At 41.3% G+C, this 14,746-nt stretch overlaps 2 protein-coding genes across 5 annotated transcripts in view; one reads left to right on the forward strand and one right to left on the reverse strand.

Annotated features, from left to right (window-relative positions):
* Window positions 1–14,746, forward strand: part of ZNF496 (zinc finger protein 496) — a 40,744-nt gene that overhangs the window by 5,030 nt on the left and 20,968 nt on the right. For all 4 annotated transcript variants that reach the window (XM_033853747.2, XM_033853746.2, XM_073802961.1 and 1 more), the window contains exon 6: window positions 4,220–4,296. In XM_033853747.2, the coding sequence (XP_033709638.1) occupies window positions 4,220–4,296 (77 nt within the window). The remainder of the gene's footprint in view (window positions 1–4,219; window positions 4,297–14,746) is intronic.
* Window positions 8,423–9,442, reverse strand: LOC109552730 (mitochondrial transcription rescue factor 1-like). The gene is given in 4 exon segments (XM_073802971.1): window positions 8,423–8,556; window positions 8,558–8,872; window positions 8,874–8,963; window positions 9,201–9,442. Coding segments are annotated over 4 exon segments (693 nt in total). The 5' UTR covers window positions 9,428–9,442; the 3' UTR covers window positions 8,423–8,495.

A 14,746-nucleotide genomic window follows, 5' to 3' on the forward strand; every position in this document is an offset into this window, starting at 1 on the left:
ACCGAGTCCTAACCAGTGGACTGCCAGGGAGTTCCCGTGAATGTTCTTACTGGCATCTAAAACGGTGAATCCTTTCCAGGAGATTTTCAGTTTACTTTGTCCAGATCCGTCAGAAGAATCACTGTGCATGGCAGCTATTACCATGTGAAATGTATTTCTTAAATGATAAGACTTGAAACTTGAAAGTACTCTTTGACCTGTGGGTTTCAGAATGGATGTTATGTTAGCAGGCATGAAAACAATGTTAATCTCGTCCATCTCATCAGGGAGCTCTTGGGTGACTAGTCAAAAAGCAGTACTATTTTGAAAGGAATCTTTTTTTCTGAGCAGTAGATCTCAACAGTGGGCTTAAAATATTCAGTAAACCATGTTGTAACCAGATGTGCTGTCATCTAGGCTTTGTTCCATTTATAGAGCACAGGCAGAGTAGATTTAGCATGATTCTTAAGGGAAGTTTTAGTAGTTTTGGAATTGTAAATGAGCACTGGTTTCAACTTATAGTCACCAAATGCATTAGCACCTAACAAGAGAGTCAGCCTGACCTTGGAAGCTTTGAAGCCAGGCATTGCCTTCTCTCTAGCTCTGATAGCCCTATAGGTGGCATCTTCTTCCAATATAAGGCTATTTTGTCTAAACTGAAAGTCTGTTGTGCAGTGTAGCCACCTTCATTTCATGATCTTGGCTAAATCTTGGACTTTTAGGTTATGGAGACCGGCTGCTTTACCTTGGACTTTTAGGTTATGGAGACCGGCTTTTTCCCTTAAACCTCATGAACCAACCTCTGCTAGCTTCAAGCTTTTCTTTTTCCGCTTCCTCACCTCTCTCAGCCTTAATAGATTGAAGAGAACTAGGGCCTTGTTCTGGATTAGGTTTTCGCTTAAGGGAAGGTTGTGGCTGGTTTGATCTCTCCAGACCACTAAAACTTTCACCATATCAGCGATAAGGCGGTTTTGCTTTCTTGTGTGTTCATTGGAGTAGCACTTTTAATTTCTTTCAATAACTTTTTGTTTGCATTTGCAGCTTGGCTGTTTGGTGCAAGAGGCCTAGCTTTCAGCCTGTCTCAGCTTTTGACGTGCCTTCCTCACTTTGTTTAATTATTTCTGTCTTTTGATTTAAAGTGAGAGGTATGCGGCTCTTCCTTTCATGTGAACACTTAGAGGCTATTGTAGGGTTATTAATTGGCCTAATTTCAGTATTGTTGTGTCTCACAGAATAGAGAGGCCCGAGGAGAGGGAGAGAAGTATGGGAGCCACTGGAACACACACAACATTTATCAGTTAAGTTTGTTGTCTTATATGGGCATGGTTTACGGCACCCCAAAACAATTACAATAGTAACATTAAAGATCACTGGTCACAGATCACCGTAACAAATACAATAATGGAAAAGTTTGAAATGTTATAAGAATTACCAAAATGTGACACAGAAACATGAAGTGAGCAAATTCTTTTGGGAAAATGTTACCAGTAGGCTTGTTTGATGCAAGGTTGCCGCAAACCTTCAGTTTTTAAAAAAAGTAATATCTGCAGAGTGCAATAAAATGAGGTATGCCTGGATACCCATAAAATACTGAACAGGGGGCCTGAGCTGCCCATGGTTTGTTTGTTTGTTTTTGATTTTTTTTTTTTTGCTGCGCCGTGCAGCATGCGGGATCTTAGTTCCCTGACCAGGGATCAAACTCGTACCCCCTGCAGTGGAATCGTGGAGTCCTAACCACTGGACAACCAGGGAATTCCTGCCCATGATTTCTAGTTGAAGTAATTAATCATCATGGAAAGAAGTGGTGCTCTCAGTTTGAAGGAAATGACCTGTAGGCTGTGAGGGTTAGTTTGGGCAGACTTATGCTACAGTTGTGCTATAGTTATAGATGGAAAAAGAAAGTATGAGGAGACCAGGAATGCGTTCCTATGATTCACAGAAGTTGTCCTTGTCATTGTAATAAGGTTTTCAGTTTTTAAAAGTTACATATTACATTTCTTTATGTGTGAAACTATACTGATTTCTGTACAAATCAAATTAACGCTCCAGCCTCTCCTTGGTTAAAAGTCAAGACAGATGTGCTAGTTTGTTTGGGCTGCCATAATAAAGTCCCACAGACTGGGCAGCTTAAACAACAGAAATTTACTGTCTCATGGTTCTGAAAGCTGGAAGTCCTAGATCAAGGTATCAGCAGAGTTGGTTTCTCCTAAGACCTGATTCTCCTTGGCTTCTAGACAGCCATCTTCTCCCTGTTTCCTCACATGGTCTTCCCTCTGTGTGTCTGTGTCCTAATCTCTTCTTATTATAAGAGCCTCAGGCATATTGGATTAGGGCTCACCCCAATTACCTCATTGTAACTTGATTATCTCTTGAAAAGCCCTATGTCCAAATCTAGTCCCATTCTGAGGTACTGGGGGTTGGGACTTCAACATATGAATTTGGCAGGGATGCAATTCAGCCCATAACCACAGGCATGAGAAACAACCATTTGCCCAAATAAACAATGCATGTGCAAGCAGCCTGGGTTATGCAGGTTGATGATGGCCATGACAGGACCCTCAGGAGGAGGAGGTGCTTCAGGAACTGTAGCAGCCTACTCACTTCTGGGTGAAGTTCTGAGATGATCCAGCTACCATGGATGGGCTTTGGATCAAAAGGGTCAGCGCTTCCATTTCCTTGAGCAATAATGAATGGACGAAGTAGGCATGATGAGAGTTAGCTATTGACACCTTAAAAGTTCAGGTGATTTATCATTGGGAAGCACTTCCAGTAAAAGCCATATAGTTCCTAATCTTGAAGCTTTTCCCCAAAATATAGATTTTGTTTAGAGGCTGAAAGCTGTCCAAAGTAATCTTTAAAGTGTCGATGTGCTCATTTATCATGGTGAAAGGTAGGGTAGGGCTGTGTTTTATAGCCCAGAAGGTGGTAGGTATGAGAGCAGAATGAAAACATGCCTTCCTCGAATCCATGCCCACCTAGCCTGAGCCTCTGGCAGCGGAGTGATGAGGCTGCCTTCCGTGGGGAATTCTCCTCACACACCCCCACCCAAGTGTCACTGCTGGTCTGAGCTGGCTCCTGTCTCAGGCTGTCGTTCCAAATAGCCACACCTGCCCCTGCTGTTTGCCGAACGCTTTATGTCCCAGGTGTGAGAGGGGAGGAACACTGGCTTCTAATGTTAGCTTTGACACTGATTTCACATCATGAGCTGCGGGTAACCTCCCAGATTTTCTCCAAACTGAGAGGTGATAGTGCAGCTTCTTCTGTGAAAGGGGTACCTTTTTGAAACACAGCTCATTTCGACATGGCTGCACCATGGACCAGGTATGTGGCTCACTTCTTGCAGAAGCCTGGGCACGTGCTGGTCAGGGGAGAGAAATCATATGAGAATGTAGCAGAAGCGCTTGGGAGCCCAAGATAAGGGAGAGTGAGATGATCCCAGTAACTACAATGTGTACACATTTTGAGTGATGGTGGTTGGGCACTGTGGGAGGTGCTCTTCCAGGAGCATCTGATAGAGATAATAGTCTTTCTTAAAGAGCTTTGCAATTTATAAACTTATAAATGTATACATTTATATGACACTGGAGTCCCGCAGTAATCTTAATTGCTAACAGCTCTTACTGACCCCTTTTACTCCATGGACCTCTAACCTTCATTTCCCTTGTATTGTGGATGATACAGCTGACGTCCCTGGACCTTCAGGGAGTCACATAGCTAGTTGGTGGCAGAGCCAACTGGACCCCAGGCATTCCCCGTTACTGCCCCCACTGACATGTCTGAAAGCAAAGTGACAGAAATCCTTATTTTGCAAGTGCTTTTTTTTTTTTTTTTTACTTAAATTATTTATTTATTCATTGGCTATGTTAGGTCTTTGTTGTTGCGCGCGGTCTTTCTCTAGTTGCAGCGAGCGGGGGCTACTCTTCATTGTGATTTGCGGTGGCTTCTCTTGTTGTGGAGCACAGGCTCTAGGTGCGCGGGCTTCAGTAGTTGTGGCTTGTGGGCTGTAGAGTGCAGGCTCAGTAGTTGCGGTGCATGGGCTTAGTTGCCCCGCAGCATGTGGGATCTTCCTGGACCAGGGATCGAACCCGTGTCCCCTGCATTGGCAGGCGGATTCTTAACCACTGTACCGCCAGGGAAGTCCCGCGGGTGCTTTTTATGTGCATCATCTGGTAATCCTCTTTCTACAGGTGAAAAAAGAGACTCAGGATTTTATGAGCTATCCATTTCTGATCTCTTTCAGTCCTGCAAGACACTTCCCTTCTTCAGGAAGCGAGTTTGAGGGACGCACAGCAGGTGACTGCCCTCCAGCTGCCCCCGGTGAGTGTTTTCTTCAAGGGTCTTTGAGAACCCCATATTTGCCTGTCTCTAAGCTGCATGGCCGCTTTTCCAGGACCCCAGCCAGCTTGCTGTCTGCCCCACAGGTTGTTCAGCCCTAGCAGAGAAAAACTAATACAGGAAGGGCATGAGTTTGTAAGATGCTCTTCTGCATCCCTCCTGCCTGTGTAGTCCTGGCTGTTTGTCACCTTTGGGAGCCTTTGTGCAGACAAAGATGGTGGAAAACAAATGCCCTGGAGTCCTCGTCTGTTGTCCTCTTGGCATCTTAGAGTTCCTTTCCTGTGGAAAAAGAGAGACCTCTTCACTCTTTTACTTCATAGGGTATTTTTTTTATTTAATAATAATCACAGTAGTAGCTATGTCAGAAATATTAGGAAATGGAGGAAAAAAGCACGGATTATTTCAGCACCGTCACACAACCGTGCAGTGAGTTGTTAGGGAATCTCCTCTGCATTTTCCCCTTCCGTGTTCCCTCACGAGGCTTACTTTCTCAGATGTCCTCACAGGATAGGGGCTGGTGTTGGTCTGGCAGGTGCTCTCACCCACCTCTTTTCAGCCCGGTTTCTGCCTTCGGCCTTGGTTTCCCACCATACCCCTTCATTTTTATTTCTAATGCTTTCCATTGGCTGGCATAAAATTTAGTTACTGTACCACAGAGTCATCTCCTCCCACAAGAATGGGCTGTGTGAAGGTATGGACTTTGTTTTGTTTCTGGTTCCCTGGCAGCTGGAAGACTGAAGGACAGTAGATGCACAGGAAACACATCTCAAGTTTGCTGTCTGCACAGTGCATTCAATAAGACTTTAAACTTGGGGAGTGGAGAGGGCTCAGGATAGGAAGGAATTAACCAGGCTACATGGGATGGGGTGTCTCTATTCCCTCAGTGCTGTACTCATGGGCCCTAGTGCTCAGCACACGTGTTTTAGCATCCTCTGTGTACTGTGGTAGTTGTTGAACACAAATGACCCAAAGGAGATGAAACTCATATTTCTTATTAAAACTTGATACCTTTGACCAGTATGACACACAAGGAGATACTGTGAATTTAATATCTAATGAGCTTTGGTATTCATCTTGTGAAAGGAAAATGTAGATTTTGATAAATCAATGCTGTTTTATCACTCTATTGAGGACAGTTTCTGCCTAGTGCACTAGAAATCACCATTGTGAAGGTCTTTTTTTTTTTAGTTTTTAAAAAAAATTCATTTGTGGTAGAATGTGCATAACATAAAATTTAGTATCTTAACCATTTCTAATGTACAGTAGTGTTTTTAAGTGTTCAGTAATGTTAAACATATTCACATTGTTGTGTAGCCAATCTCCAGTATTTTTTCATTTTGCCAAGTTGAAATTCCTCACAAATTAAGTAATTAATTCCCTCCATTCCCTCATACCCCCAGCCCCTTGAAACCACCATTCTACTTTTTCTATGATTTGACTACGCTAGATAGCTCATAAAAGTGGAATCCCACGGTATGTGTCTTTTTCCGACTGACTTATTTCATTAGCGTAATGTCCTCAAGGTTCATCCATGACGTAACATGTGTCAGAATCTCCTTCCTTTTTAAGGCCGAATAATATTCCATGGTATGTATGTAATGCATTTGGTTTATCTGTTCATTCATTGATGGACACACCTTTTATTATAAATAATGCTGCTATGATCATGGGTGCACATAAAGTTTATTTATTTTTTTACACAATTGTAGATTCACATGTAGTTGTAAGAAATAACAAGAGATCCCTTGTACTTTTACACTAAATGGTGACATCTTGTAAAAATATAATACAGTATCACAACTAGCATATTGACATTGATACATATAGGATACAGATCATTTGCTTCACTGGAGGATCCTCCATGTTGCCTTTTATAGCCAAACCCACTTCTCTTTTACCCCGTGCTCTCATCCTTCTCTGACAACCACTAATCTGTTTTACATCTCTGTAATGTTGTCATTTCAAAAAAATTATATAAATGGATTTATCAGCATAATTCTGTGGAGCTTCAGCCAGGGTTTTACATGTATCAGTAGTCCATTCCTTTTTTAGTGCTGAGTAGAATTCCTTGGTTTGGATATACCACAGTTTGTTTAACCCGTTACCTGTTGAAGGACATCTAGGTTGTTTCTGGTTTGGGGCCATTTTGCATAAAGCTGCTGTAAACATTTGTGTACAGGTTTTGTGTGAACATCGGTCTTCATTTCTTTGGGCTAAATGCACAGGCATTCGGTTGTTGGGTTGGATGGCAAGTGCCTATTTAGTTTTCCAGGGAACTACTACATCCTTTTCCAGAGTGACTGTAACATTTTGCATTCCTATGAACAATGTATGACTGATCTACATTTTTCACATCCTCCCACCATTTGTTGTCACTTTTTTTATTTTAGCCATTCTGATAAGTGATATCTCATTATGGTTTAAATCTGCATTTCCCTAGTGACTAATAATGTTGTACATCTTTTCAGGTGCTCAGCTGCCATGTGAATATCCTCTTATGTGAAATATTTCTTCATGACTTTTGCCTGTGATCTAATTGGACCATTTACTTTTTCACTGTTGTTTCAAGAGCTCAGTATATATTCTAGATACTTGTCCTTTGTTGGATATGTATTTTGCAAATGTATCCTCTCACTCTGGAACTTGTCTTTCCATCCCTTTAACAGAGTTTTTAGTAGAGCAAAAGTGTTAAATTTGGATTAAGTCCAGATTGTGAGTTTTTCCTTTTAAGGATCACGCTTTTGGTGTAAAGTCTAAGAACTCTTTTGCTTAGTCTTAGATCCCAAAGATTTTCTCCTGTTTTTTCCTAAAAGTTATATAGTTACGTACGCATTTTACATTTAAGTCCATGATACATTTAATCCATGATCTGTGATCCATTTACATTTAAGTCCATGATCTCTAAGTTTTGTATAAGGTGTAAGACTTAGGTCAAGATTCATGTTTTTTGCCAGTGGACATCCAGTTGCTCCAGCACCATTTGTTGAAAACGTTCTTTCCCCCACTGAATTGCTTTTGCTCCTTTATCAAAAATCCATTGAGCATATTTGTGTGGGTCTTTTCCCAGGTTCTCTGTTCTGTTCCGTTGATCTATTTGTCTCTCTCTCTAATAGTACATAATTTTGATTACTGTACCTTATACTAAGTCTTGAAATTAGGTAGATTGATTCCTCCTTTTTCATTTTTTTTTCTCAAAATTATTTTAGCTATTTTAGTCCCTTTGCCTTTCTCTGTGAATTTTAGAATAATCTTGTCCATATCTATAAAGGGTATAACTGAGATTTTGATAGGAATTTTGTTAAACCTGTGTATCAATTTGGGGAGCATTGACATTTTTATCATCTGAATCTTTCAATCTGTGAATGCAGAATGCTTCTCCATTTACTTATTTTTTTGATTTCTTTCATCACTGTTATGTAGTTCTTAGCATATAAATTTTGTATGTGTTTTGTTAGATTTATATGTAGGTACTTCATTTTTTGAGGAATTATAATTTTTATTTTTAATTTTGATGATAACACATCCATTTATAGTATAAGAAACACAATTGATTTTTGAATGTTTATTTTCTATTCTGTGACCTTGCAGGATTCATACATCAGTTTAAGGAGGGTTTGGGGTTTTTATTTTATTTTAAACAGTTCCTGGAGTTTCTCTGTAGACAATCGTGTCATCTGCAAATAAAGGCAGTTTTCTTTCTTTCTTTCCAGTTTTTATGCATTTATTTCCTTTTCTTGCCTCATTCCACTGGCTAGAACTCCCAGCACAATGTTGAATAGCAGCAGCGGGGACAGACATCCAGCCTTGCCTTGTTCCCGATATTAGGGGAAATGCATTCAGTCTGTCACAATTAAGTATAATGTTAGCTGTAAATTTTAAATAAATTATCAAGTTGAGTAAGTTTCTTAATTCCTGTTTTTCTGGAGTTTTTATTATGTGTGATTGTTGAATTTGTCAAAACCTTTTCTACTTCAGTTGATATGATCACATGAATTTTCTTTAGGCTGTTAATATTATGGATTGTATTGATTGGCTTCCAAATATTGAACCAACCTTGCTTCCCTGGAATAAACGCCTTCTTGTCATGGTATAAAATTCTGTTTATATATTGCTGAATTTTATTAGCTATTATTTTGTTAAGGATTTTTTTTTTTTTTTTTTTTGCTAAAAAGCAATCCCATTTATTTGAGTGTACTTTTTTTAGGCAATTTTAACTTTTTCCACCGCCGTAACACCACTCTATTTCTCACTGCTGGTCTTCTCTTGAAACACTTTTTTCAGGAGAATCCTCATCACTGTTTCTGCTTCTCTATCCTCTCCAATTAGAAGATCCAATGTATCTCCCACTTTCACCGTTCTGCTTTTCTTCCATAATTTTTTCCCGTTCAGCCTGAGTTCACCTTTGTAGAATGCATCTTCCACTTTGTTTCTGCTGATATCTAGGCCCGTCTTCAGGATAACATCGTATCGGAAAGCCTGCACTACTTTGTCCAGGTCCTTATGGTCTCTGACTGCACTGGGGTCGTCCTCTGGCTCCTCTTCCTGCTCACTTATCTCATGAGTCCCCTTCATCTTCCACTTTTTGCAGAATCTTTTTAGTGGATCTTTTAGAGTTTACATTACTTTGGAGTCTTATGGAAAATGGGAAAGTATATTCTTTTTTTTGTTTGTTTGTTTTTTTTTGTTTTTGCGGTATGCGGGCCTCTCACTGTTGTGGCCTCTCCTGTTGCGGAGCACAGGCTCCGGACGCGCAGGCTCAGCGGCCATGGCTCACGGGCCTAGCAGCTCCGCGGCATGTGAGATCCTCGTGGACTGGGGAACGAACCCGCGTCCCCTGCATCGGCAGGCGGACTCTCAACCACTGCGCCACCAGGGAAGCCCATAAAATATATTCTTGAGATATAAAAAGCCCTGAGAATCTCAGTGAGAAAATGTTATGGAAAAATGTTTTATAATTTGAAGCATTTAACTTGGTACTAGACAAATATAAGTATCGATTCCAGGAAGCACAGTGTTTATGTGAAGGTGTCCCTCGTAGCGCTCTGCAGAGCCCAATCCAGGCATCTGGCTTTCTTAAAACACTTCTGGGCAATCTGAGGCTAGTCATAGCCATGGCTCGTACGATCTTCCCGGGTCCTCAAGGTCAAGGGAAACTGGACACCAGCGTCCTCGAGCTTGCGGTATGCGTCTGCAGCCAACAGGAACGGCAGGGCCCAGGGGAAGACGGCCTCGGCCCGCTGGGTTCGCAAGGCCCCTAAGAGCCCCCGGATCCACGGGGCGTCCCAAGCTGGCCCGGCTGGGGCAGGACGCCAGAGACTCACGCGGAGACCTGGCAGGAGCGCGGGCAGGGGACTGGAGCTCGCCCTGCCCGTATTTCTCATGTGCTTGCTGTGAAGCAATACCTGTCAGTGGTTTTTGTTTGTTTTCTTTACTGTCTTTGCCTAGTTTTGTTCAGGGTAATACTAGCTTCAGAAGATGAATTGGGAAGTGTCCCCTCTTCTTGTTTTCTAAAAGAGATTGTATAGAATTAGTGTTCATTCTTTGAACATTTGGTAGGATACTCTAGCGAAACTATAAGAACCTGAAGGTTTGGGGGTGGGGTGGGTTGTGTGTGGTATTTTAATTATATATTAAACTTCCTTAGTGGTTATAGGGCTGTTCATACTCTCTGTTTCATAGTGGATGAGTTGTGGTAGTATGTATTTTTCAAAGAATTGTTTCATTTCATCTAAGTTGTTAAATTTTTTTGTGTGGAGTGATTTGTAGTTTAACTTTATCATCCTTTCTGTTAATCAGCAGGGTCTGTGATATCCCTGTTTCATTCCTGATATTGAAAATTTGTGCCTTTATTTTTCTTTGTCAATCATTTCAGAGGTTTTCAATTTTATTGATATTTTCAAAGAACTAGCTCTTTATTTCATTGATTTTTCTCTATTATTTTTCTGTTTTCAATTTCATTGATTTCTGCTCTCATATTATTTTCTTCATTTAGCATGTTTGGGTTTGTTTTACTATTCCCTTTCTGGGTTCTTGAGGTGGGAGCTTAGATAATTGATTTGAGACTCAAATGTAAGCATTTCTGATGTAAGCATTTTAGTGCTATAAATTTCCCTGCTTTAGCTACGGTACTGCTTTAACAAGGTCCCACAGATTATAATACAATGTATTTTTGTTTTCAGTCACTTCAATGTATTTTTAAATTTCCCTTGAGACTTCTTCTTTATCACACTTTAGAAGTGTGGTGTTAAATTTCCAAGGGTTTGGAGATTTCCTGTTACCTTTCTACTATTGATTAATAGCTAGTTCCATTCCATTGTTTTCAGAGAACACACGGTATTATTTCAACTCCTGCAAATTTGTTGGGAGTTTCTCCTCTCCTTCCAGGATTTCCATGACCCGGTGTATGGTCTGTCTTGGTATATATTCTGTGGCCATTTGAATAACAAAACATTTTGCTGTTGTCTAGTGAAGTGTTCTATAAATGCTGATTGGCTCCTGTTTGTTGATGGTGCTATTGAGTCCTTCTGTATCCTTGCTTATTTTCTAATTGATTGTTGTATTAGTTTTTGAGAGAGGGATGTCAGAGTCTCCAACTACAGTAGCTGATTTGTCAACTGTAGTAGTTGATTTGTCTATTTCTCTTTTCCGTTCTGTCAGTTTTTGCTTCACATATTTTGCAGCTCTTTTGTTTGAGACATACACATTTAGGATTGCTATGCCTTCTTGTTGGATTGACCCTTTTATTATTATATGTAATGTCCCCCCTCTCTGATAATTTTCTTTATTCTGACGTACCTTATCTGGTATAAATATAGCTACTCTTTCTTTTGATTAATAATTGCATATTAAATATTTTCCACCCTTTCACTTCCAACCTGTCGGTATCATTAGGTTTGAAGTGAGTTTCTTTTAGATAGCATATAGTTGGGTCATGTTTTTTAATCCATTCTGCCAATCACTGTGTTTTAACTGATGTACATAGACCATTTGTATTTCATGTAATTATTGGCATGTTAGGGCTTAAGTCTGTTCTGTTTTTTTTTCTATTTGTTCTGTTTTTTGTTTCTTCATTTTCTTTTTCTTGACTTCCTGTGGGTTACTTGAACATTCCGAAGAATTCCATTTCTGTTTGCCTAGTGCATTGTCAAGTGTATATCTTTATATTGTTAAAAAAAAATATTCAGTGATGCTTGTTACAGATGGTAAGGCAGACTGTATTCAGGACCATGTTGACAGGTATAGGGACCACTAGAATGGAATTTTACAGTGGAGGAGAGAGGTGGGGCTTAATTCCAAATACAGCATGGGCAAATGGGAACTTATAGCCAAGGAGCAGGGTGGGGTCAGCGGATGGAAAATTACTAAGAGAAAGCATCAGGGATAGAAGGGATTCTGGCTAGACCAACCTAACAGGATTCTTGCTGCAGACAGGCCAGCGTGACCAGACATCACCTAGGATGTGGAAGACAGGACGTTCTGGTTAAACTGACTTATGCTGAAATTGAGTTTTACAAGGAAGTGCACAGATGGGCCCAGGGGAAGGTTCAGGAGCCTGACCAAGTTTGGTCAAGCAAAGAACCTTTGTCAATAGAGCTTTTTAGTGATTGTGTTGCAGGAAAAACGGGCACGAGAGGATGGTCATGTCCCAGGTCTTGGGGGAGTTCCTGGGACAGCCACTAAGTGAGGGTCCTTGGCTTCGCACAGGAAAGAATTCAAGAGCGAGCCATAGTAGTGTGAAAGCAGTTTATTTAGAGAGATACACACTCCGCAGACAGTGTAAGCCTTCTCAGAAGGCAAGAGGCGGCACTGAAATATGGGGTGGTTAGTTTTTATGGGCTGGGTAATTTCACAGGCTAAGGAGTGGGAGGATTATTCCAGTTATTTTGGGGAAGGGAGAGAGATTTCCAGGAATTGCGCCACCGCCCCGTATTTTGGCCTTTTATGGTTGGCCTCAGAACTGTTATGTGCCTGTGGGTGTGTCATTTAGCATATGCTGATGTATTACAAGGGGCATATAATGAGGCTCAAGGTACACTGGAAGTCAGATCTTCCACCATCTTGGGCCTAGTAGGTTCTAACCGGTTTTTGTGGTATCCTGTTCTTCTTAATGGTTGTGTCATTTTTTTAATGGTTGTGCCCTTCCCGCTTCCTTCCTGTCTCAGTTGCTCTAGGTATTAAATATACATAACTTTACATCCCCTCCCCCTCCTCCTTTTATAATACAATTGATTTAAATAGTTTGTCTACATACATTTAGAACCACGTCAGACATTTACAACCGTGTCAGACAATGTTATAACTGGTGCTTCAACTATCAAATATTTATTTAGAAAACTTAAAAAGGAGGAGGGCAGCCTATCGCCTTCGCTCATATTTTGACTTAACTTTTTCCTCTCTTCCTTTCTTATGTTCCATAGTTCCTTCTCTTATTGTTTCCTTTCTGTTTAGAGAATTTTCTTTAGCCATTCTTTTAGGATAAGTCCGCTGTTGCAAATGTACCTTTTTTTTTTTTGGCAGCGTTGGGTCTTCATTGCTGTGCATGGGTTTTCTCTAGTTGCCTCGAGCGGGGGCTACTCTTCGTTGTGGTGCGCGGGCTTCTCATCGCGGTGGCTTCTCTTGTTGCGGAGCACGGCTCTAGGCATTCGGGCTTCAGTAGTTGTGGCGCACGGGCTTAGTTGCTCCGCGGCAGGTGGGATCTTCCCGGACCAGGGATCGAACCCATGTCCCCTGCATTGGCAGGTGGATTCTTAACCACTGTGCCATCAGGAAAGTCCACAAATGTACCTTTTTTTGATTCATTTGAAAATGTCTTGGACTTCTGAGGGGGGTTGGGAGTTCCAGCTCCCCATGTGGTCTCCATTGATACAGTCTGTGTTGGGGTGGTGTGGGGGAAGGACTGTTACTAGTCAGCAGGGATGGAAGTCCCAGCTCTCTGCTTGGCCTTGGCCTTCTCTGAGACCACCAGTGGGGGTGCTGGGGCACTTCATTGCAGCCCGGTGAGGGTGGGAGTCTAGGCTCCCACCCATTCTCTGCTAGCATGAGCGAGGTTGGGGGCCATGTTTTTTTGTGGTGCTTGGCTGGACTAGAGCGGTTATTGTGTGTCTAGCTACTTTCCTGGTCCTGTGGCTGAGAGAACAGGCTTTTGTTAGGGTTGTATTTTTATCTGTGCCTGTTGGTATTTTGGGGTCACCTGCTCCTTCAGCTTCAAGTTTTTATATATGAGGCAGAAAGAAAAATCCAGGGTACTCAGCACTCTGTTGTTCCTCGCTGTATTGTCTGAGGTCCCTAGCTGGTGTGCCTTCCTCTTTCCACCTTTCAGAGAGTTTGCTGTGTTTTTTTAATATATAATTTCCTGGGGTTTTAATTATACTCAGTGGGGGGAATTAAAGGAATGTATGTCTGCTCCATCTTCGAGAAGGCAGCAGAAGTCTCCCCTGAAACTTTAATTTTAAATGGACATATTTATTTCCCCCACCCATTCTTGTTATAAAAATTGGCAAGATTTAGAAAGTGAAAGGATATTACATGTTTCCAGTTATCTGAGAAGATCTCTGAGTGTCTTGATGAACTTCCTTCTTTTCTCTGCTGTTTTGTTTGTGCCTTTCTAGGATCATATGCTGTATTGAGTCCTGTGTGTATGCTTTGTCTCCAGTGTGTATGTAGGCATTTCTCCATATGATATAAAAGCTCCCTGGGTATCCTGCTAAGTGGCTGTGTCAGATTGTCAGTGATTGGAGCATCATTGATCCATTTCCCGGGACCTGGGACTTGGGTTTGCTTACGTGATGCTGTGAACATCCGTGCCCACCGTGTTTTGTTCCTGTCACAGTTTGGGGTAGATTCACAGACACCTATCCAAGGCTTACGGGGAAAAACAGCCATATCTGTTTTGAAAAATACGTACCTGCCAGTTTTTTCTTCAGAATCTTCAGAACCAGACACCTCTGCAGTGCTGTCTTAGAGCACTGACTTCTTTCATATTTCACCAATAGTGGCAGTTACCATCTTTTTCTCATTAAGAGACTAGTCAGGGAGGAAAAAAACTTTTTCTTCTACTCTCTAAGGTTCAGTGGCTGGGAAACTGCAAGTCGAGCTGATAAAAGACAGATTAACAGGTGAAAAATATTTATTTTATATGGCTATGGGGTGCCTCACAGAAATGAAAGGAAAACTAGAAGGCAGTCAGACCCAGAGAATTATACTATTTTAACTACAGGCAATACATTTATGGAGAAATGACAAGACAAAGAGGATTTTGAGCTTCAAGGGCTGGTAAATTGTGGGAAGGTAGCTATATGTGGAAAGGAATGGAAGATAAAGGTTATTTAGTTAAATTTGTTATGCTGTCTCTGGGCTGATAAAGAGTCTAGAGTTATGTCTGGTTATTAAGAGTCACATTGCCCACCCTGGTAGGAGGGGAGGAGTCCTTCAC

The sequence above is a fragment of the Tursiops truncatus genome, chromosome 3, assembly GCF_011762595.2.
Source record: "Tursiops truncatus isolate mTurTru1 chromosome 3, mTurTru1.mat.Y, whole genome shotgun sequence".
Lineage (NCBI taxonomy): Eukaryota > Metazoa > Chordata > Mammalia > Artiodactyla > Delphinidae > Tursiops > Tursiops truncatus.